The sequence below is a fragment of the Acartia tonsa genome, chromosome 14, assembly GCF_053477335.1.
Source record: "Acartia tonsa isolate MP-2025a chromosome 14, ASM5347733v1, whole genome shotgun sequence".
Classification (NCBI taxonomy): Eukaryota; Metazoa; Arthropoda; class Copepoda; order Calanoida; family Acartiidae; genus Acartia; species Acartia tonsa.
The window spans coordinates 35,674,634-35,699,423 of NC_137273.1; the positions used below are offsets into that span (position 1 = coordinate 35,674,634).

The window sequence follows — 24,790 nt, forward strand, 5'->3', positions numbered from 1 at the left end:
TTTTAAGATAAACATTATTTTTTTAGCTTTTTATAAGCATAGCTTCTCTTTAATTAGGTTCTGCTTCCGTATGAATGAGTCCTAAACTAAATTGACAATATTATTGAAGTTTAAATCATAAATTTACCAAAACTCAATAATAGACCTGTTATACTTTTTCGAATTTAATTCTTCTGCTGACCTAAAAAGTTACTTATGTGCCTAGAAATACAAAATTTTATAACTGTATCTCTACTAGCTACCTTTTAAAAAGGCCATTTTGAGATCCCATTATTTCATACAAAAATTTTAAATTCATACGAGAATGTCTTGAAGATTGATTTTGTTGTTCTGCATATTTTTTAACTAGAGTTGGCTCGATATAATTATCTCCCTATTGGCTAGTTTTCTATATGCATATCTATTTCTCAATAAATCTATTTTCCTCACCCGGCATTACTATCTAAAAGAAAGTAAATATTCAATAATTTAAATGATTTTTAAAAGATTTTTTTAAATTATATTTTTTTCTTTACATTACCATCACCAAAGGGTTAATGATGATGATTACAATTTTAGTTTAATATTTGAACACACAAAATGTCGCCACAATCGAATTATTTTAAAACATAGTTTTCTTAAATTTATCATATTATAAATTTAAATTTTCTCTTTATGATTAGAAATTAAATACATCAATATAAGGTAAATAGCAACATGAAATGAAAAAAATGAATTTATTTTTAATAAAGTAAAATAATGGGTCTTATCGTTCTGGGCAATGAGAGTTTATTATGGATTATTGGAGCACTATGAGTTTTAATCATATATTCCTTGGAAAACTTGAGCTCGTTTATAGACATTTATTTCCTATATAGATCTGACATGGATCTTGAAGCAATTAAGCAGGCCGTTTTGTACATGTTAAAAATTGGAAGATTTCATTAAATAAAAGTAATCGCAAATATACTTAGTAAATAATAAAATGTGATTAAGACTGCTGTGTTAAAAGTATGCTGTGATATCTTTGAATCGTACCTAGCGCTATCGATGTCTGTTTTTTTTATAACATTTTTCAGCAATTTTTTTAGAAAACTGACTAGCGCTAGTTGTAGAGTAGACTTTGACAAAAGATTTTTTGGATACCATATCTTTGTCCTTACGTGTTTAAGTTGAAATATGCGAAAGAGCTAAAAACCTGCACATTGCTGAGAAATTGGTAAAACCACCGTGCTATCGTCATCTTTTGATTTTTTAAAGGCCTGGCGCTAGGTCGCCAGTAGAGTTAGAGAGATACAATTTTGTACATTTATTTCTAGGCCTCTAAAGTACTTTTTTGGGTCAGTAGAAGAATTAAATTCGAAAAAGTGTATTTTGAGTAACAGGTCTACTCAACAATTAACTTTGATAGAAAAGCTACTCTACAATTAAAAACGGCCGTCCTTCATGAGGAAGCTTATTTTTTTTCAACAATCAATATCCATAATACAAAGTAGAATGATGTCTTATCTATCCGTCTGTCTGTCCCTTAATGTCTCTGTAACCACTGATCCGATTGAATTATACTCTTCAGGGAATATATATTATATATATACTGGTACTGTGGTGGTTTTAAGCTATTTTCTTGGAGGGTGGAACACCCCCACCCACCCCCCCCCTCCAAAAAAAAAATCTCCCTCAATTTTTTTATGTGTTGGTTGCAGCTGGTGCACCAGAGTTAAATATTTTTTTAATTACCTCCTTGGGAAAAAAGCCCCTAGAAGCTAGGAGCAAAGCCGCTAGTTTAATCTATAAATTACTTGGTCTGTCAGTATTTCTGTTTTGTACTAAAACGCTTTTATTATCTCATCTTCTGGTAGAGCTTGAGGAACAAAATTTGTTTTGTGGTTCCCATGTTTTACTAAGAACTATAGACTATAACAGTTAGGGAGTTGAATCCATTTTTATAGAAGCAGAAATATAATCTATGATTATGGTTTGGACCCTACCTTTCCACTTTCCCCTCTCTTGGTGAAGATATCTTCAACGCCGATACGATTTTTGAAATGTAAGATTCTACTTTCCCCTCTCTTGGTGAAGATATCTTCAACGCTGATACGATTTTTGAAATGTAAGATTCCACTTTCCCCTCTCTTGGTGAAGATATCTTCAACGCCGATATGATTTTTGAAATTTAAGATTCCACTTTTGCCTCTCTTGGTGAAGATATCTTTAACAAGAGAGACAAAAGTGGAATCTTATATTTCAAAAATCGTATCGGCATTGAAGATATCTTCACCAAGAGAGGGGAAAGTGGAAGGGTAGATTACAGTTTTAGAGGGTCCAAACCATAATCATAGATTATATTTCTGCTTCTATAAAAATGGATTCAACTCCCTAACTGTATAAGGCAGAAAAAGTAATATTTGCTTCCTTCCATTTTTTAAACAACCTTGTTTTTAAGTCCTTTTTATTTTTTTCACATTCATTTAATTTTATCTTATCTTAAAAAATAAAATTTGGGCGTTGTCCCTGCCTCCGTTGGCAGGAAAACTGTGGTGGATTTTCACATAATTATAATATGTCATATTAGTCCAAAAATGTTATGCCTCTACGTCAACATTTGTGGTAAAACATTTCTCCGATTTAAAGTTAGCATGAGACCTGAAGGATCAGGACATGCAGGATCATACCTGGAACCTGGAATTTGCCTAAACACATAAATTTGACATTTTTGTACTATTACAGGATGTTTTAGTATTTTAGCAATTTTTAATGCTTTGTTGGTGTAAAAATTCTTTCTATCTTCTCCATTTAATTTGATAAGCTTCGCTTTTATGGATGTTAAAGATAAAGAAATAATAAATATATTTATCCAAAATGTTTATAAATATGATACAAAATCAAACAATAGAATCACAATCTTAAAATATTTTGATTAACCAAAAAACAATTTTCAAATAAAATATAAAAAAAAGTTCATATAAATTTTTATCCAGAGGCAATTGGCGAAGGAATGAGGGGGGGAAGTCGACTCTAGGTAAATTTCTCTTGGGAGGGTTGTATACCCTCCATTTAAAATGGATATGTTTTGTGTTAATTTGATAAAAATCTATATATGTGTTATATTTTACACGTGACTTTTTTCGGTCCTGCTATTTAAACTTTTTGGTCACTAATATTTGTTGGGTACATATTACTTATATTTCCCATTTCGTTGAAAGGTGCAGCTATGTTCTGTTGGTACATATTGTTGTGATTTTTATTTCCCATTTCGTTAAAAGCTTTTCCATTTGATTCATCATGCTTGGAATCCAGTAACTCTTGTCTAAATTAAGATTTAATGAAAGTGTATGCTTTTCTTACAAATGTTTTAGATTGGTAACACTTATTACCCAAAAAAAAGACACAAAAATAGTCAGCAAAATTTACTTAATCTATAGTAACAAATAAACTTTAAAAATCGATGTGGGCTTTTATTCTCATTTTTAGCTCTGCAGTATGATTCTACAGGTCACGTGTCATAGTTTTTTTTCGATATACATACATTTCAAAAATAAAAACAGTTAGAAAAAAGTGTAATGTAAAATTTACCTATGGGACTTGACAACAAACACATAGTAAATTCCCAAGGCAATAGAGCCACCTCCTGAAATTGCTTGGAAACTCTGAACAAAGAGCATTAACTATTAGTAATTCATACCATCTTTGTAAGTGCCTTTTCTCTCAATGACTGACTCTAAAGTTAGATTAGATTAGATTAGATTTGTTATTCTTTGGTGTACATACACAAAAATCAATAATAAATGAATATTATATACATTTATATATCCAGTCAAATTTTATTAATATGGTTATTGGTTAATTGATTTAAATTTTCTTCCCAAATTGAAATAGCAGTTTCCTAAAAGATAGGAAGTGTGCTGTAATGTGTATTCACACATTGTTTTCATACAGGCCATATAGACAAAAAAGATAGAAAAAAATAATAAGCGATATATAAAATCATATTGGAGAGAAAAGAATGATATTAGAGTAAAACACTAAAGGGTAAATGGGTTTAATAACTGTATCTTCCCATTGCAACAATCTTGTGCAATCTTTTTATTGGGTCATTGAAAATCAACCAATTGTATCGCTTATATTACACAGCCAAGTAGCAGAAAATAATTTAGAAGCAGACAAAAGAGGTCTTTGAAAAATGAAGAGAGGGAGGAAGTTGTCTGTTTATACATCTATACTATAGATCTGTTAGAATGATAATAGGATAGATTGATCATGGCATAAAAGTCTCACATCACTATTGCAATTATAGAAATAAAAAAAAATTTAACAAAAAAAAATATGATTAATTTAATTTATAGTTTGGATGTCCTTGCAACTATATAATTGTGACCAGAATTATATGTAGGTGAATTTGAAAACTTAAATTGTTTTTTCATAGGATGATAATTATTAGGTATATACATTTGATTTTTGTAATGTTGATTCTTAGGACAATAAGGTAAAACATGAAAAACTAAGTATCTCTAAAATTTATATTCTGCTAACCAGTGTTGCGGAGCCGGTTGCCATAATTTGCTGGAGCCAGAGCTGTAATTTTTGTTAAAAAACGGCTCTGGCTCCGGATTAGATAAATAAAGAGATTTTTTATAAATTATAATTTGGTAACTCTGTTTTGTCAAGTGCAAATGCCCTTTTTAAGTTTTTCAAGTCCATTTTTATCAAAAATTGAACTTTTAAAACCTTCAAAAGTCAAAAAAAGATATGGGGATAAAAATATGCCGATTTTCTCTTGATTTTAGGTCAGAGCCGGAGCCGCCATCATCACAGACGGCTCCACGGAGCCAGAGTCGCACCAAAACCAAACGGCTCCGCAACACTGCTGCTAACTAAATTCTAACACTACACTGTAATTGTTTGATTATTTATCATATATTTGTAATTTAAATTTGAATACAAATCATATTACCCCTAAAATTGCAGAAACAATAACACCAATGGCGCTTAAAACCAAACCAATGATTTGAAGGATAATCCAGCATTGTAAAAATCCTTGTCTTCCCTTAAATAAATGAATGATTAAATAATAGACATAACATATATAGATAGATATATCCATCTGGCCGCATTTTTCTTCAATTTCAAAAAGGGATATTCAGCAGATAAAAACCATTGTTTAATTGTTTTATATACGAGATCTTTTCAAGAAATAGAGTCATGAATTTTTAGAAAGCTAACTTTATCCTAAGAAATTTAACTTTTCATAACTAGCTTATTAGTTTTTATGTGTTTTGTCATGTGCTTCACATTTTACAAGGTAATTTTACACAATATATAATTCCCATTAAAAAACTTTATCCGTAGAAATGTGACAATTTATAGCTGACTTATAATGGAAACGAAATGAAAAAATTATGCCCTGATGTACACAATTACGTAAAATGTTTCAACCAATGACAGGTCAGGAAGGTACCTTCACTATTCTCCTATTGGATGATTTAGACAATATGTCTGTTTGGTTTTCTCTGTTGATTAAACTAAGAATTTTGTACATTTCAATTATATGACCGGAATTCACTTGGCTTTTATTTAATTCATGATAGGCTTTAACTATTTCCTTGTGTTATGTTGTTCTTTTATCTATTTCCTGATTACTTTGATTTTCCATCTGTTTAGCTCTGTGAAGGAAGCTTGCAACAAATACACCGCTTAAACTGGGGAAAGACCTCTACCTACAAGAAAACCCAATACTCCAATAACAATTTAAAGCCTTTAAAGCGGTATATTTCTTGCATTTGATAGAACTGTCTTTGTTTAAGAAGTCAAATATTTATTTGCTTGGTTATTACCTTTCTAGTACCGTGGATAAGTATAGCAGAATGTGCAATACAGACAGCACCAACAGCTAGGAGAATTCCAAAAATGATGTCAAAAATGTCATATCTAAAATAAAAAGTTTTAAAGCTTCTTGTAAAAAGTCTGTATTTTCACAAGGTTTTTTCCACAGTAATATAGGAATAAGACAATTGGTAACTAATGTAATTTTAGTTTTCTTACTCAATAGTCTTCAAAATCTGATTTATTTAGAAAAATAAAAGAATTTAACTAAAGCAAACTTTATTTGATTAGAATAAGAATTTTGTAAGAGCTTTCAGAAACTTATGAAACATTAGGCCAGCTCAGTCTTACATATAATGTAATGTAATTGATCATCAGGATGTGGTTAGGTGTAAAATTTTTTAGGCTTTTACCTGTATTTAACCTGAACATTAAACAATATAATCATTACAAGACCAGCTACAAAGCATACAAGTCCACCAATCTTGAATAAAATTGTTGTTAATATCTAGATTACAAACTTTACTGTGTCTATGCCTCTCACAGGGACATAAGGTATAACCAACCAGTGAAATAAATAAAAAATAATATTTGGGGGGCAAATGGATAGGTCGTCTAATTAATGATGAGTTGCCCCCCAACACCAGCTGAAAAACATGCATAGGTTTTGTGATTTTTTTCCGCATTAATTTTCTTATTTGTACAAGCTGGACATGTACACTAATTTGATTAGGGAAATAGTATTGAAAAGCTTCTAATTAATTAGCTAAGGGGGGGTGGGGGAAAGGGCATGAACACTTTTTTGTTGTAAAGAATTTAAAACAGCAGTAGAATGCATGGCAGTGGCCTTAAAGGGCGAATATAGGTTCAATATGATATGATTTTATTTTAAATGTGCAAGTATATAACATTATGAATTACTCAAACAAATAAAGATATTCTACTGGATAAGGCCGTTTATGGCCAAAAACCTGCAAAAAATGACATCAGAGGAGTGGTTCCCTAAAATATTCAAAAACCCAAAATCACAACAGGATGCGTGTTGAGGTGGCAGAAATACTGTTGTTATATTGCAGTACTAATAAATTATAAAAAGGTTTCTGGAAAAATTTCCTAGACATTACTGAAAATCTAATCAAAAATTTCTAATTATTTAGGAAAATATTAATATTAGATATTATAAAAATAATTACCGAGAAAATTATCCCCCCGTACGCATATGATTGAAGATGAAAGAGCAAACGGTCCGGCCACATACTTTTGGTTTTGATGAAATTTTTCATTACATAATTTTGAAGACAAAATTAAAATTAAAAAAGTAAAGACTGTACTATTAATTACAAAAAGTATTTTATTAATAGAATATATATTTTTCTGCTAAAAGTTGCGTTATTTTATTGGATATACTAAGTGTAATTATATTAAGAGAAAATAAATTCTAAATCTTAGATATTTGAAGAGTAAATAAATTTTAAAACTCATATTTATCCCGCTCAGTATGCAAAGGAAACTATGATGTCATAATTTTTTACGTAATTTAAAAATTGAATAAAATAGTTAATAATTTTAAAAATTAAACATTTAAATTATCATATAAGATGCGTGCCAATGTAATAATCAATTAAATTTAAAAGAACAAGGATGACAACATCCATAAAAGCGAAGCTCTGAAATGGAAGGACAAACGAACATTAATACTTGTAGATTGTCAGAACTGAATTAGCAGAATATTAATTCATCAGTACAAACAATAATTTAAGAAAATTTGTTGCAAAACTGCACAAAAAATCCCACCTATTTTTTTTAAAGAAGTTGTATCAACTTTTTTGCTTTTTATTTAAGATAGCTAGCCGGTCCTTTCAGTGAGTAGTAGATGTAAAATTTTTCATAGAATTCAGATATGCAATCGTTTTTTTTTGTAGACCTCTTATTTTTTAAGTAATTTAAGTTTTTTAAAAAAATAATTAAGTCGGTTTTAAGGTACTAAACCGCAACAAAATAAAAGAACAAAATGGCCAGTATGAACAAAAATAGTAAGATCTTTAATTTGACTTCTTACTTTTAAAATTCTGTTGAGTAATTATTGAAAAAATCTATTTTTTTAACCTCGGTTTAATAAAAACTTTAGACCTAAATATTTTCTCAAACAGACATAAAAAACATGGGTTCATATATACCTTTAGAATCAGAAAAATATTACGAATCTATTCTAAGCAAAATTGAAAAAGTTTTATAAAACTATAATAAAAAAAATAAGTTTATTTTAAGAATCATAATTTTCGGCTTTAAAGGGTTAGCTTAAACCAAACCTGAAAAAAACCTAAACAAAAGACAATGCAATGTAGCAGATATTTTTTAAACACAAGAAACAATAATGTATTTTTAACTGCATTATTTTGAAGTTTATAAACAGACTGATGCATATTTGTTCATAATTTTTCATTCTTTACATGTTCTTTAATATCACTATATTTATTGTATTTTCTATTGTATATATTGTATGAACGTTCTCCTTTTTTTCTGGCAATTCTATAGGTTAATTTTATAGATTAAGCTTCCCGATTCGTCAATTTTTGCGATTTGTGATTGGCTAGTTTAGTAGTTACAATTCTTAAAATAACTTTTTTATTTTTTCTATTTTTTATTACAATTTTTTTAAACTTTTTCAATTTTGCTTACAATGGATTCATATTATTTTTCTCATTCTAATGGTATATATGAACCCATATTTTTTATGTCTGTATGAGAAAATATTTAGGTTTAATGTTTTGATTAAACCGAGGTTAAAAAAATAGATTTTTTCAACAATTACTCAACAGAATTTTAAAGTAAGGTGTCAAATTAAAGATCTTACTATTTTTGTTTATACTGGCTATTTTCTTCTTTTATTTTGTTGCGTTTTAGTACCTTAAAACCGACTTAATTATTTTTTTAAAAAACTTAAATTACTTAAAAAATAAGAGGTCTACAAAAAAACCGATTGCATATCTGAATTCTATGAAAAATTTTACATCTACTACTTACTGAAAGGACCGGCTAGCTATCTTAAATAAAAAGCAAAAAAGTTGATACAACTTCTTTTTTTTAAAAGTGGTAGAGAGGGGGCATCTTCAGGTAATAATAGATGTAATTATACTGTGGTAGGGGTGAAGCGTTTCAACCCTACAACGCGAGTTCGATTCAAAAGAGCCCCTAGCCTTTAGGATTCTATCAATAAGGAACTACAAGTAGTTACTGTTAAAGAGATATATTTGAACTGAATACATTTATAATAAGGTTACTAGTTTATATACAAAATAGATGATAAATGGGTTAGGTAGAATAGGGTGTGGGGGAGATGGGGAGGAGCCCCATTCAGGTGAGCAGTAGAGTGGTAGGTTCCCATAAGGGGGAAGGTAGACATCTCAGGAAAAGGGTAGGTTGCTGGGGTCATGAAGGGGAGAGGGGCAGTGCCCCTCCCATTATCAGCGGTGTCCAAGTTGACCGCCGCTTCTGATGTGTAGACAATGCCCAGAGAGGGGCTGGATAGAATGGTGATAAGCTGGGATTAGCGCCGGGTGTGAGTTGGTGTGGTTGAATAAGGTTACTAGTTTATATACAAAATAGATGATAAATGGGTTAGGTAGAAGAGGGTGTGGGGGAGATGGGGCGGAGCCCCATTCAGGTGAGCAGTAGAGTGGTAGGTTCCCATAAGGGGGAAGGTAGACATCTCCGGAAAAGGGAAGGTTGCTGAAGGCATGAAGGGGAGAGGGGCAGCGCCCCTCCCATTATCAGCGGTGTCCAAGTTGACCGCCGCTTCTGATGTGTAGACAATGCCCAGAGAGGGGCTGGATAGAATGGTGATAAGCTGGGATTAGCGCCGGGGAGTGAGTTGGTAAACACGGAGCATCGCATACTCTAGAAAAGGCTTGTCCATATGATGCCGCCTACCACAATACCTCTTGTGGCAAAGTCCCTAAAGGGTAGTCCTAAAGTAACAGGGTGTCAGTCTGTCTGTCTGACTGTCTGTCCCTTAAGATCTCGGTAACCACTGAACCGATTGGATTCTACTCTTCAGGGAATATACCTACTGGTCCTGTGGTGATTTTAGGCTATTTTCTTGGGGGGTGGGGCACCCCAAACCCCCCCCCAAAAAAATAAAAAACTCCCTCCCCAAATATTTATTTTAAAAATCACTTTGAAATTAATGATTGTATCTCCAATTTTTTTTTAATTACCACTTGGGGCAAAGCCCCTAGAGGCTAGGGGCAAAGCAGTAATAAAGTAACCAGATGTCTGTTTGTTTGTACCAAAGGATCTTCTTAACAGGGTAGCTTCTCTTCATAGGTCCCTGGAAGGTTTATGACTATTTTCGGGGAGGATATCACCACCCTCAAATCACAAAAAATATTTTTTAAAATATATTCTCGCTTTTTCTTTAAGACTTGAACGCAACATAGACAAATTATTTCTCAAATTAGATATTTGAAATCTAAAAAAAACATTTAAAGTGGCACTAGAGGCCTCTAGGGGCGAAGCCGCTAGTTTTACCAAATTGAAAAAAATGCCATGCATAAAAATGAATATACCATTTCCAAAGAGCCAATGATAAAACAGCCAGTCTTGAATGTACAACCACAACAGCAAGTTGACTTTTCTTTCTCCATTTTGGATCTAAAAAAATGTTTGCACACCTTTAGCAGGAAACTGAATGGATATCCTTTAAATATATACTAGTAGTGTTTTATGTTTTTCATGATAAAAACATATGTTTCTCTTACTCATAGTGACTATTTCATTGAGAAATTAATATTTCATTAAATATGTATTTATAGTTGGATTTCAAAAATACTTACAGAATTCATGGAGACAGTTTTTAAGTGAATTGTGTTTTTTTTCCTTCTAATTAACCTAAAATAGCAGGATTTTTGTCTGTCGAATTGGTTCCCATTTTCATTAAAATTCTTATGGTCCAAAAAGGCTATTTGGGAGAGTGTACTTCCACCCTCCACTGATAAATCGCCCAAGAAAGAAAAAAAATACAATCCCTCTAAAAAGAAATTATTATCTATTTTTTCTTTTTAAAAATAAAATAATTTTATGAAGATATTTCATTTTTCAATAATGTTAAAAATTTACCTAACAAACTGAGCAATAAAAAATTTAAAATTGCAGTTATTCTGTGATTTACATTTTTAATACTTTTCTGTTATTAAAAGTATATATTTTGCTATTAATTCTTTTTTCCTTTTTTTTCTCAACCTAGTTTTTGTGTACTTCAATGAACAATTATCTATTGCCTTTTGTATAAATGCTTTGAAAGATTAAGATTATTTCAGTATTTGTTTCATGTTTTATTTGGTGCTATTTTATGATAATAGTAGCTTCACCCATAGCATCTAGGGGCTTTGCCCCAAAAGGTAATTTTAAAAAATGGGGGAGGGATTTTTTGGGAGGGTTGTGGGTGTACCACCCCCAAAGAAAATAGCCTAAAACCACCACAGGACCAGGTATATTCCCTGAAGAGTGGAATCCAATCGGTTCAGTGGTTACTGAGATCTTAAGGGACAGGCGGACGGACAGACATCAAACTACTATGTATTATAGATAATGGAATATTTTATGATTGAGATTTTCCCTTGTAAATTGTTTTTCCAATATGGCTTCGAAAACCATTGTTATCCGTTGCATTGGAGAAGAACCGTTTCTCAGCCAGTCTGAAAAATTAGTGTATAGCATCATATTGCAGACAATTTTCCACGAATATGAAAATCCTAAAATTAAAACCAGTTTTGTTAGCCTGGGCCTCCGGCTAATTATTGTTGATCAACCGCTCGTCATCGGGAAGGTGATAGAATTGAATCTCGGTCCGACACCGCATCATAACTAAAGACATTAAAAATGGTTCCCACTGCTGCTATGTCAGATGCGCGGGAATGCCTTAGCCAAGCCCCCTAGAGTCTCTTAACTCTCTTAACGAAAGAAAACTAATTATTATTAGTGAATGTAGACAGACATTGCAGATTGTTAATAAGATTACATAACTACTTGGTAAATAGATACTAATTTTGAATAAACTGCTCAGTTCTCTGTGCACATACCATGGGGAACAGGGATGAGGGAAGGGATAGGGAGAAGGGATGGGTAAGAATGGATAGGTATTAGAAGGCCCATAATCAAGTAATCCCACCCCCTTAAAACGCCCTTATTTAAAATAGGTATATAAAATCTAAATGCCCCTCCTAGACAAAGTGCTTCAAACGCCACTGATACTATTAGCGGATGTTTTGGTATTTTAGCAAATTTTTAATGCTTTGTTGGTGTTAAAAAAAAGTCTTTGTATCTTCTCCATTTAATTTGATAAGCTTCGCTTTTATGGATGTTAAAGGTAAAGAAATAATAAATATATTAATCAAAATTTATATCAATATGATACAAAATAAATCAAACAATAGAATCACAATCTGAAAATAGAATCACAAATAACATTATTAAGCTACTTTAATTAAACAAAAATTACATAATATACATATTCTCTTTGAAAAAGATTCTACTTTTACCACAAATTTGAAAATTAGTTACTTAATTTTTCTCATACTTTTACAACAATGAGTGATATAATTATAATTTAAGAAATACAGGGTGCGGCACATAAATCCGGACTTTTTCTAATTTGTAAACAAATGAACATAAAATCGTCAATTTTAAAGATTTTATCGAATTTTAAAAACTGAGAGGCAAAATAGGTATATGACTATTAGATTATTCAATAAAACCGCCGCTAGCCTCAATTACCGCCCCTACCCGCCCCCTGAACCGCCCACAGGCCCTGGTCACCATGTCCCTGTACAAGCTGGCGAAGTTCTCCTTGATAGTGGCAATGATCTTTGTGGTATAGGCACGTCTATTGGTGCATGCTTCAAAGTAGCTGTGGGTCAAATAGTCTAATGGATTAAGATCTGGGCTGCTAGGAGGCAACATTTCCTTAGGGACGTGAGTAACCGCAGGATCTAAATTCCCATCTTTCAAGCTCCCCTTCGACACGGCGGCTCTTATCTGGGCCACAGTTGAGCTAGATCAACGTTTTATACCTTTTTGGAAATGGCATGAAGATTTAGCTAGGGTTGTCAGCGCAACCCATAGTCTAAAATGAGATTCAAGGTTCCATTTGGGCCCCTGTAGACGAGAATCGTGAAATTTTTAAGATTTTTGGCGTTTTTAACATCTTACAATCTGCCACATGTCAATTTGCCGGAGTACTACGGCCAAAACAACTTGAAAAAAGAACTCTAGTAATTTCTAGTACCTAACTTATGTATCTAACAGTACCTTCAGCAAGTTTCATGAGCAACCTGCGCACTACGAATTTGCCTAGTTGAACATATGCGCTGCCAGCTCGTAGTACACGTCTTACATCGTCCAAAGATTTTTATGGGTAAAAAGGTCATTACCTAAGCTTTTCATAGTGGGGTCAAACGTCCTGATCGGTCAAGTAGTCTTGGCGCTATGGCCGTTTAAAAAAAGTCCGGATTTATGTGCCGCACCCTGTATATATATGAACTAGCGGCTACGCCCCTAGAGGCCTCTTGAGCACATGGGAAGGGAGGGGGGGAAGGAAGTGGTTGATTTCGACTACCCAATTTTCATTTTAGATTTAAAAAGAAAAAGTAAACAAAATTGAGGGAGGGACTTTCTTTGGGCAATTTCTCTTGGGAGGGTGGTAGTACCCTTCCCCAAAATAGTTAAATACCCTCCTTGGACCTATGAGAAGCTACCCTGTTAAGGAGAAAACGATCGGTTCAGTTGTTAGCGAGATCCTTCAGTACAAACATACACACAGACATCCTGTTACTTTATTATTTAGGATTATAATAATCCTTATTAGGATTTAAGCAGCCTTTATGGGTGCTCTAAGTAGGAGGAGAAGTCGACTCTCGGTAAATTTATCTTGAGGGGTTGTACACTCAATCAAAATAATTTTTAAAAAACTGTTCAGTCTCAGACTTTGGGTACTGGCTTAAAGGGAATGTGCAAGAATTTAGCAGTTTCTGACGGACTTTGGGTACTAGCGCACAGAATGCCGCTAACTCGTTTTCTCTCTCCAGAAAATATCATTTCATAGATAAAAACTTTATTGTGATATTTGTTTAATAAACAATCTAAGAATCCAAATTTTGGGTTATGGGGCTATGGGTTGAATGGGTTTCAGGGAGATTTTTCTAGTTATTAATTACATAATGGTTACGTCAGTCTGATGTGCTGGTAATGTAATTTTCAAATGAATGCTTTTTTCTTGGAACTTTCTTCTTATTTTCTTGTTTTCTGTACTGTATTAACTCTCCCTTTAAAATGTCCTCCATATTGGCTGTATTGCTGTATTAATCTGGATTTCAAGGTCTTTTAGCAAATACTCTTAAATTGAATTAATTGCCCACTGTCCCCTCCCTTACTCCCTGGATAACAAACGTCAAACACATATACACAGATCAGAACTTGAAATAACTTTATAAAAGGATATGTTTTGTGTTAATTTGATATAAATTGATGTGTGTGTTATAAGTAGCGCCGCTTCTCTATAATTCACAATGTCCGTCCGTAGGGCTCCTATTCAAGATAGACAGCTGAAATTTTTAGTTAAGTTTTCTATTAATTGCGGTTCTAGATAGATTCCTAGATTTTTAAGTTTTCTTGATTTTAAAGGTTTTGTGATTTCCCTATTTTATCAAGTTTAATGTTTATTGTATGACACTGCTCTATAGTAAATTTGTTAATGATTTCCATTTAGAATTTTTGATATTCGCTACTTATGGATGTTGTCATCCTTGTATTCTTACTCGTGACCTTTTTCGGTCCTGCTTTTTAAACTTTTTGGTCACTCATATTTGTTGGGTACATATTATTTATATTAATCCCATTTCGTTGAAAGGTGCAGCTATGTTCTGTTGGTACATATTGTTGTGATTTTTATTTCCCATTTCGTTGAAAGCTTTTCCATTTGATTCATCATTCTTGGAATCCAGTAACTCTTGTCTAAATTAAGATTTAATGAAAGTGTATGCTTTTCTTACAAATGTTTTAGATTGGTAACACTTATTACACAAAAATATTCAGCAAAATTTACTTAATCTATAGTAACAAATAAACTTTAAAAATCGATGTGGGCTTTTATTCTCATTTTTAGCTCTGCAGTATGATTCTACAGGTCACGTGTCATAGTTTTTTTTCGATATTACATACATTTCAAAAATAAAAACAGTTAAAAAAAGTGTAATGTAAAATTTACCTATGGGACTTGACAACAAACACATAGTAAAATCCCAAGGCAATAGAGCCACCTACTGAAATTGTTCGGAAACTCTGAACAAAGAGCATTAACTATTAGTTATTCATACCATCTTTGTGAGTGCCTTTTCTCTCAACGACTGACTCTAAAGTTGGATTAGATTAGATTAGATTTGTTATTCTTTGGTGTACATGCGCAAAAATCAATAATAAATGAATATTATATACATTTATATATCCAGTCAAATTTTATTGATATGGTTATTGGTTAATTTATATAAAATTTCCTTCCCAAATTGAAATAGCAGTTTCCTAAAAGGTAGGAAGTGTGCTGTAATGTGTATTCACACATTGTTTTCATACAGGCCATATAAGTCAGACAAAAAAGATAGAAAAAAAATAATAAGCGATAAATAAAATCATATTGGAGAGAAAAGAATAATATTAGAGTGAAACACTAGAGGGTGAAAGGGTTAAATAACTGTATCTTCCCATTGCAACCATCTTGTGCAACCTTTCTATTGTGTCATTGAAAATCAACCAATGGTATCGCTTATATTAAACAGCCAAGTAGCAGAATATTATTAAGAAGCAGACAAAAGAGGTCTTTGAAAAATGAAGGGAGGTAGTTGTCTTTTATACATCTATACTATAGATCTGTTAGAATGATAATTTTATAGTTTGGATGTCCTTGCAACTATATAATTGTGACCAGAATTGTATCTAGGTGAATTTGAAAACTTATATTGTTTTTTCATAGGATGATAATTATTAGGTATATACTATATACATTTGATTTTTGTAATGTTGATTCTTAGGACAATAAGGTAATTCATGAAAAACTAAGTATCTTTAAAATTTATATTCTTCTAACCAGTGCAGTGTTGCGGAGCCGGTTGCCATAATTTGCTGGAGCCAGAGCTGTAATTTTTGTTAAAAAAACGGCTCTGGCTCCGGATTAGATAAATAAAGAGATTTTTTATAAATTATAATTTGGTAACTCTGTTTTGTCAAGTGCAAATGCCCTTTTTAAGTTTTTCAAGTCCATTTTTACCAAAAATTGAACTTTTAAAACCTTCAAAAGTCAAAAAAAGATGTGGGGATAAAAATATGCCGATTTTCTCTTGATTTTAGGTCAGAGCCGGAGCCGCCATCATCACAGACGGCTCCACGGAGCCGGAGTCGCACCAAAACCAAACGGCTCCGCAACACTGCTGCTAACTAAATTCTAACACTACACTGTAATTGTTTGATTATTTATCATATATTTGTAATTTAAATTTGAATACAAATCATATTACCCCTAAAATTGCAGAAACAATAACACCAATGGCGCTTAAAACCAAACCAATGATTTGAAGGATAATCCAGCATTGTAAAAATCCTTGTCTTCCCTTAAATAAATGAATGATTAAATAATAGACATAACATATATAGATAGATATATCCATCTGGCCGCATTTTTCTTCAATTTCAAAAAGGGATATTCAGCAGATAAAAACCATTGTTTAATTGTTTTATATACGAGATCTTTTCAAGAAATAGAGTCATGAATTTTTAGAAAGCTAACTTTATCCTAAGAAATTTAACTTTTCATAACTAACTTATTAGTTTTTATGTGTTTTGTCATGTGCTTCACATTTTACAAGGTAATTTTACACAATATATAATTCTTATTAAAAAACTTTATCCGTAGAAATGTGACCATTTATAGCTGACTCATAATGCAAACAAAATGAAAAAATTATGCCCTGATGTACACAATTATGTAAAATGTTTCAACCAATGACAGGTCAGGAATGTACCTTCACTATTCTCCTATTGGATGATTTAGACAATATGTCTCTATGGTTTTCTCTGTTGATTAAACCAAGAATTTTGTACATTTCAATTATATGACCGGAATTCACTTGGCTTTTATTTAATTCATGATAGGCTTAAACTATTTCCTTGTGTTATGTTGTTCTTTTATCTATTTCCTGATTACTTTGATTTTCCATCTGTTTAGCTCCGTGAAGGAAGCCTGCAACAAATACACTGCTGAAAGACCTCTACAAGAAAACCCAATACCTACTCCAATTTGAAGCCTTTAAAGCAGTGTATTTCTTGCATTTGATAGAACTGTCTTTGTTTAAGAAGTCAAGTATTTATTTGCTTGGTTATTACCTTTCTAGTACCGTGGATAAGTATAACAGCATGTGCAATAGAGAGAGCACCACCAGCCATCAGAATTCCAAAAATGATGTCAAACATGTCGTATCTGGCATATCTAAAATACAAAGTCTTAAGGCTTCTTATAACTAAGGCAAACTTTATTTGATAGGATCAGAAATACGTAAGAGCTCAAAGAAAATATTAGGCTAGCTAGCTCAGTCTTGCATATAATGTTGTATATAGTCTGTAATTGATCATAAACTTCAAAAGTTTGCCATATATTTCAGAAAAAATCAGGATGTGAGTAGGTGTAAAATCTTTAGGTGTAAAATTTTTATACCTGTAATTAACATTAAAATATATAATCATTACAAGACCAGCTACAAAGCTTATAAGTCCACCAATCTGAAATAAAATTGTTGTTAATATGTAGATTACAAACTTTACTGTGTCTATGCCTCTCAGGAACATTTACACTAATTTGGTTAGGGAAATAGTATTGAGAAGGCGCTAATTAATTATCTAAGTATAATGTTAAGTCCTTCCACTGAAAACCGCTGAAATATTTTTTGCTTGTTTTTCTTGCAAAATTAGACACACATCATGACAAGAAAAGCAAATATTATTTATTTAAAATTTTGAACAGCTTTGCTTTAATAAAGTCTGTCATAAAACCTCTCTATATATGATTTATTTAAGGCTGAATTTCAGTGACCTTTGCAAAGCAACTGATAAAAATGGCCATGAATCAACTCACTTAAGGAGTTCAAAATTTTCAATAAATAATCTTTGCTTTTCTTGTCATGATTATGCAGTAACTCCTAGTGGACGAAAATTGAACTTGAAATTTTCAAATCTAATTTTCTCAAAAACGGCTGCATTTTAGATTTTGTTGAAAATTTTGCCCAGATCTGTTGATTTTTTAGACTGTAATATTTGGATAAATGAAAATAATAAATTTGAAACTGACCTTTTTGTCAGATCGTGTAACCTATTTAAAGCCTCAAAGTGCACATGCACCATTTGTTACAGCTTAGCCTATAGATTTAAATGAATTTGTTCTTCAAATGATAACTTTGTAATTAGATTAAAAGAACTTGAATGTAATTTATTAATTCGTGGATATAACTCTAAAGTTATAAAACATGCTTTTGAGAAAGTAAAGATTATTTCTCGCACACAAGCCTTACAAAAAGTTGTTCATGTAAAAAGTAACAGTAGACCTGTGTTTTGTTTAACATATGACCCTTGTATTGATTCTGTATCTAATTCTATGAAAAAACATTTCTCTTTAGCAAGTAAAGATCCAGTTTAAAAAAAAACTTTTCCTCTGATGCCAATGATAGGATATAAAAGAGCAAGAAATTTAGGTGAACACCTAATTAGAGCCAAGTTATATCCTACTCAGAGATACAACTTAAGAGAAAGAAATGGATTCTTTAAATGTAGCATAAGAGATATTGGGTGTAACCTGTGTAATCGTAGTCAAAATATTTCTGAACATGTTGCCAGTTTTTCTCAAAAAATGTACCCAATCAAGTCAAATATTAAATGTTCAGATAATTTTGTAATTTATTCTATTCAGTGTAAACAATGTCCAATGCAATATGTTGGACAAACTTCTAATGCTGCCTCTGTTAGATTTAATGCTCATTCTTCGGATATTTTAAATAAAATAATTCTAAAGCCAGTTGCCAAACATTTTAACAATAGAAACCATTCATGGTGAGACATGGTTTTTACCCCTTTTGAAAAACTCCACAAAAAAGATAAAACTCTGTTGGATATCAGAGAAAAATATTGGATAAGAGAAAAGGAGACAGTTGAACATGGTTAAAATATAAGTTCATGACAATTTTATGTACCTTTTTGCTAGTTGCAATAGAAAATTTTTTTTTTGTTTTTGTTTTGTTACATTTGCTCATCTTTTTTTAAAAAATTTCTTGGTCAAACTTTTACTTACAGACTGATCTGAAAGCTGCACCCATACTAAAGTTTTTTCTAGAGCAAATGATTTTATAACTTGTTTAATTTGACCGTCCAACTTTCAAAAAAAGAAGTTGTATCAACTTTTTTTTTTATAGCTAGCCGGTTCTTTTAGTAAGTAGTAGATGTAAAATTTTTCATAGAATTCAGATATGCAATCGGTTTTTTTGTAGACCTCTTATTTTTTAAGTAATTTAAGTTTTAAAAAAAAATAATTAAGTCGGTTTTAAGGTACTAAAACGCAACAAAATAAAAGAAGAAAATGGTCAGTAAGAACAAAAATAGTAAGATCTTTAATTTGACACCTTACTTTTAAAATTCTGTTGAGTAATTATTGAAAAAATCTATTTTTTTAACCTCGGTATAATAAAAACTTTAGACCTAAATATTTTCTCAAACAGACATAAAAAACATGGGTTCATATATACCATTAGAATCAGAAAAATATTACGAATCCATTGTAAGCAAAATTGAAAAAAATTAAAAAATTAAAAAATTACAGAAATGGCCAATTATTTTTTTTGTTCAGACAACACTATTGTCTTCCCTTTTTTACCCCCTCTTTACCCCCTTCCCATTTTTATACTCAATTGAAGAATTAAGACGTTGCCTGTACAACATAATATGATATTTTCATATAATTCCTTTTATTGTAGTTTATATACTATATTGTAAACTTTTTTTTTCAATTTTGCTTACAATGGATTCGTAATATTTTTCTGATTCTAATGGTATATATGAACCCATATTTTTTTATTTGTGAAATAATAAAATTAAGTTCAAAGTTTTTATTCTCGTGGGTTTAAAAAAATCGATTTTTTCAATAATTACCTGACAGAATTGAAAAAGTAAGGTGTCAAATTAAAGATCTTACTATTTTTGTTCATAATGACCATTTTCTTTCTTTTTTTTGTTGCATTTTAGTACCTTAAAATCGACTTAATTTTTTTTTTTTTAAACTTAAATTACTTAAAAAATAAGAGGTCTACAAAAAAACCGATTGCATATCTGAATTCTATGAAAAATTTTACATCTACTACTTACTAAAAGAACCGGCTAGCTATAAAAAAATAGTTGATACACCTTCTTTACAAAAAATCAATAAAAAATTTGCCAGTTTCAATTTGTGTTTTGTTAATAATGTACATGGACTAAAAAAGTAAGATTTTATTTAAAAGGGGGACGTAACTGAAGCTTTTTTGATGCTGGGGGGGGGGGGGGGGGGGGTTCTCCGGAACCACTTGATGAACCGTGCAAATTTTTTGGACTTAAGCTTTTAGGGGTATGAACATATTATGGTTTCAAAGTCAACCCCCTACCCCCACCCTCTAGCCCACCGGGGCTCAAAAACCCTCTAAAAATGAACCTAACCTTAATTTTCTCAGAAACCATTTGACCAATAGGGATGATTTCTTAAACTTAAGCTTTTATGGTTATAAACTAACTTCTAGTTTAGAAGTCAACCCCTTGCCGCTAACTCCTAGCCCTCCAAGACTCAAAAAAAAAACCCTAAAAATGAACCTAGCCTTAATTTTCTCAGAAACCATTCGACCAATAGAGATGATTTCTTAAACTTAGGCCTTTATGGTTATAAACTAGCTTTTGGTATAGAAGTCACCCCCCTGCCACTAACCCCTAGCTTGAGATGATTTCTTAAACTTAAGCCTTTCTGGTTATAAACTAGCTTTTGGTATAGAAGTCACCCCTCTGCCGCTAACCCCTTAGCCCTCTGGGGATCAAAAAAACCATAAAAATGAACCTAACCTTTATTTTCTCACAAACCATTCGACCAATAGAGATGATTTCTTAAACTTAAGCTTTTATGGTTATAAACTAAATTTTGGTTTATGAGTCAGCTCTTTTCGTTAATTTAAACAGGTTAGAATTGTCCTAGGTATCGATTCCAAACTTTGCATGATCATTCATATAGTAGTTAGGTACAATTTAGAAAGCATAGCAATTCTATAAACAATACCAAAATGTCCGTACGTCCATTTTAAACATGTCGATTTTTAACTTTTTTGACAACAAATTTTTGTATGTTAAAATTATCCGATTCTTTGAAAACTGATTCCTATCACAACAAGGTACAATGTTATAAGCGAAGCATCTCTAAAAACAAGTCCCAAAAATGTAAGCATGTCCTTAAACAGTTTCGTCTATTTATGCAGTTTTGCAACAAATTTTCTTAAAATATTGTTTGTACTGATCAATTAATATTCTGCTGATTCAGTTCTGACAATCTACAAGTGTTAATGTTCGTTTGTCCTTCCGTTTCAGAGCTTCGCTTTTGTGGATGTTGTCATCCTTGCTCTATTACATTTCCCTTGACCTTAAGTATAGTTGTTGGAACATGTTGTCAAATATTAAGAGCACCAAAGGAAGTAACATCCTTAATTAGCGCAGCACATTAATATTTAAAGATGACAAAAAAACACATTTTCCTCTTTTCGTAACAGACAAGACTTGCAGACATTTAAAATTTTAAAGTAGCTTCGCTTCGAAATCGTAAGTGATAAGAGCAAATGGTGGCAGCGGCGTTTTCACAGTTTGATATCTATAATACAATGTAGAATGATGTCTATGGGACACCCCCACCCAAAAAAATCCCCCCATTAATTTTTTTTCTTCGAATTTTTACGAATTTTGCAAATTGGGGATTTTTGCGATCCATTCATATTTTTTTCGGCTGGGTAGGTAATAGAAGATGTAATTATACCTCAGTGGGCAAAGCCGCTAGTACTTATAATAAAATAACAGGGTATCTGTCTGTCTGTCCCTTAAGATCTCGGTAACCACTGAACCAATCAGACTCTTCAGGGAATATATCTAGTGGTCCTGTGGTGGTTTTAGGCTATTTTCTTGGGGTGTGGGACACCTCAACCCCCCCCCCAAAAAAAATCCCCCCCATTATTTAAAAAATCAGTTTAAAATTAGTGGTTGCATCTCCAATTTTTTTTAAATAACCTCTTGGGGCAAAGCCCCTAGAGGTTAGGGGCGAAGTCCTTATAATAAAGTAACAGGATGTCTGTTTGTTTGTACCAAAGGATCTTGCTAACCGCTGAACCGATTGGGTTCTCCTTAACAGGGTAGCTTCTTATAGGTCCCTGGAAGGTTTATAACTATTTTGGGGGAGGGTACCACCACCCTCCCAAGAGAAATCACAAACAAAATCATTTAAAAAAAATGTATTCTTGTCTTTGCTTAAAGACATAGACAAATTATTTCTCAAATTAGATATATGAAATAAAAAACATTAGAGGCCTCTAGGGGCGAAGTCTCTAGTTTTACCACATTGAAGAAAATGCCATGTATAAATTTGAAAATGCATAAATGAATATACCATTTCCAATGAGCCAATAATAAGACAGCCAGTCTTGAATGTACATCCACAACAGCAAGTTGACTTTTCTTTCTCCATTTTGGATCTTAATTTTTTTATGTATTAAACTATTAGGATTTTTTAAAATCTATATTTCTGGGCGCGGCGCTCGGTCTCCTAGCCTACCTAGCCGCAGCGCTCGGCCCCCTAACTTAACCTAATCATCGTTCTCAGCCGGAATCATAGTTTTGTCAAGGGGGGAGGGAGGTACAAAATTTTCAAAATTGAAAAAAAATCTAAGAGGTTTTGTAGCAAATATTTTATGAATAAGATTTTTGCTTGTAAATTTTTTTTCCAATATGGCTTTGAAAACCATTGTTATCTACTGGATTAGAAGAGGTTCCCAGCCACTCTGAAAAATCGTGTATAGTATCGTATTACAGATAATTTTTCACAAATATTAAAATAAAAATCACATTTTTAAAACTGAATAAAAAGAAAAGAAAACAAATAAATATACGAGAACGTAGACAGACAATGCAGATTGTTAAAAAGATTACGTGCCTACTTAGCAAAAAGATACTAGTTTCCTAGTTATGAATAAACTGCACAGTTCTCTGTGCAGTTTGCACATACAATGCTAGTGCGCGCAAGGAGGCACCAAATTCAGGAATATAGGAATCATTTTAACTTTAAATTATAAAACCAAATTTCAGGTGGTTTCCCTCAGATTGCATTTGGACCACAAACAAATGTCTTAAATAAAACATTTCTTAATGCAGTTGCTAAAAATTATCATTTATAAATTTCAGATCTATTTATTTTACTCTATGTAGATCTTTTTCATTCATGTTATCTTTTAAAGCACTAGGATGTCTTCTGCCTTTTTGAATCTTTTTTTCTCTCTCTAAAACTTTTTTACTTCAAAAAACTATAATTTAAGGTGGGGAGGGGGATTCAACTCATTTCCAAACCACCCCCCCCCCCCCCTACCACGTAAATAGCCACTGGTGTTTATTATTCTACTAATAGAAATAGGAGAGAAGAACTATAGTGTGAACCCCTTTCTCGTAAATCTGACAAAGGAACTCCTCCAGCTGACAAAAAACTTTAAAATATATAATTTCTAGAAAGCTAACTTTATATTAAGGAATTCAACAATTCATAGCTAACTTATTAAAGGATTTGTAATATGCTTTACACTATACTAGAAAATAAATTTTAACACGATATAATTTACGTGAGGAAAGCTTTATCTTAAGAAATGCGACTATTTACAGCTGACTCTTTATATGAACAAAATGAAAAAAATATGCCCTTTCCTCTTACACATGTGTGTACAGTGTATACACAGTACAACGCTAGGTCCTGTTGAAAACGTAACAAACGTACTGTTGTATTGCTATTTGTTGTTATTTCATTTTTATATAATTTATTTCGAGGTAAACATCAAACAAATTATGAATTTATGTATTTTAAATGTTTATAATAGATACGAATTACGAATTAAAGATTATAAATCATGTACATTTGAAGTCCGAGATATTATTTTTTTGTTTTAATAGAAACTCAAGAAAAAAATATAATTTTATTAACTTAAATTCATAAAGGGATTTTTATTATTTTACAACAATTGCAATAGATGAAGCATATTTATTATTAATGCACAGATAAAACATAGATGTGAAACAACAATATGAATGCAGTACTTCATGTGATGGACTTGATTCGAGTAAAAGATGAAAGAACAGCTCTAGTTAACTCTAATGAAAAAAACTAGAAAACTTCAGTTTAATTCAACCAATGAGATTTCATGTATGCTCCGATGCGATTCATTTATTGGCTCAATCAGACATTACCTCTCTTTCTTAGTACCTTTATTATCCTACTAGCGGATTCGCCCACTAGAGGCCTCTAGGGTCACTTAAATACCAAAACATTTTTTTTTTGGGGGGGGGAGGGTTGACCTTCTTTCTCCCAACCACATTTTTTATTTAAGTTTAAAAAAACAATTTTCTGGGGAAGGGGGGTAATTTCTTTTTCTAGGGGCGATTTCTCTTGAAAGCTGGCGATATCTTCCCCCAAAATAGTTATAAACCTTTCCGGGACCTATGAGAAGCTACCCTGTTAAGCAGGACCCGATCGGTTCATCGGTTAGCGAGATTCTTTAGTACAAGCATACAGACAGACATCTGGTTACTTTATTATACCTATATTCTTGTTACAGACATGGTGTAAAAAATTTAAGAGGCCCACCGCCATAAACTA

General features: G+C 32.0%; 2 protein-coding genes across 3 annotated transcripts; both read right to left on the reverse strand.

Annotated features, from left to right (window-relative positions):
- Positions 1 to 2,898: 2,898 nt before the first annotated feature.
- Positions 2,899 to 10,515, reverse strand: LOC145306461 (uncharacterized). The gene is made up of 6 exons (XM_080148559.1): positions 10,368 to 10,515; positions 6,213 to 6,283; positions 5,811 to 5,904; positions 4,931 to 5,023; positions 3,553 to 3,626; positions 2,899 to 3,286 (listed from the first exon to the last, which is right to left on the reverse strand). The coding sequence occupies exons 1-6, from the start codon at positions 10,443 to 10,445 to the stop codon at positions 3,118 to 3,120; spliced, it is 579 nt and encodes a 192-aa protein (XP_080004685.1). The 5' UTR covers positions 10,446 to 10,515; the 3' UTR covers positions 2,899 to 3,117.
- Positions 10,516 to 12,182: 1,667 nt separating this feature from the next.
- Positions 12,183 to 23,019, reverse strand: LOC145306462 (uncharacterized). 2 transcript variants are annotated; one of them, XM_080148561.1, is made up of 6 exons: positions 22,544 to 23,019; positions 17,555 to 17,619; positions 17,227 to 17,329; positions 16,362 to 16,454; positions 15,062 to 15,135; positions 12,183 to 14,808 (listed from the first exon to the last, which is right to left on the reverse strand). In XM_080148561.1, the coding sequence occupies exons 1-6, from the start codon at positions 22,619 to 22,621 to the stop codon at positions 14,679 to 14,681; spliced, it is 543 nt and encodes a 180-aa protein (XP_080004687.1). In that variant the 5' UTR covers positions 22,622 to 23,019; the 3' UTR covers positions 12,183 to 14,678. The 2 variants fall into 2 exon arrangements, with proteins under 2 accessions (XP_080004687.1, XP_080004688.1); XM_080148562.1 differs by lacking the exon at positions 16,362 to 16,454.
- Between the last annotated feature and the right edge of the window lie 1,771 nt (positions 23,020 to 24,790).

Bases quoted from the DNA above. Each gene is read 5' to 3' on its own strand.
- LOC145306462 (XM_080148561.1), bottom strand. From the start codon at position 22,621: ATGGAGAAAGAAAAGTCAACTTGCTGTTGTGGATGTACATTCAAGACT. The intron at 16,455-17,226 runs GTAATAACCAAG...CATTTATTTAAG, and splicing joins TTATCCACGGTACTAGAAAG to GGAAGACAAGGATTTTTACA. The intron at 15,136-16,361 runs GTAATATGATTT...CTCTTTGTTCAG, and splicing joins TTGTTTCTGCAATTTTAGGG to AGTTTCCGAACAATTTCAGT.
- LOC145306461 (XM_080148559.1), bottom strand. From the start codon at position 10,445: ATGGAGAAAGAAAAGTCAACTTGCTGTTGTGGTTGTACATTCAAGACT. The intron at 5,905-6,212 runs GTAAAAGCCTAA...TTTTTATTTTAG, and splicing joins AATGTTCAGGTTAAATACAG to ATATGACATTTTTGACATCA. The intron at 3,287-3,552 runs GTAAATTTTACA...ATCTTAATTTAG, and splicing joins TTTGTTGTCAAGTCCCATAG to ACAAGAGTTACTGGATTCCA.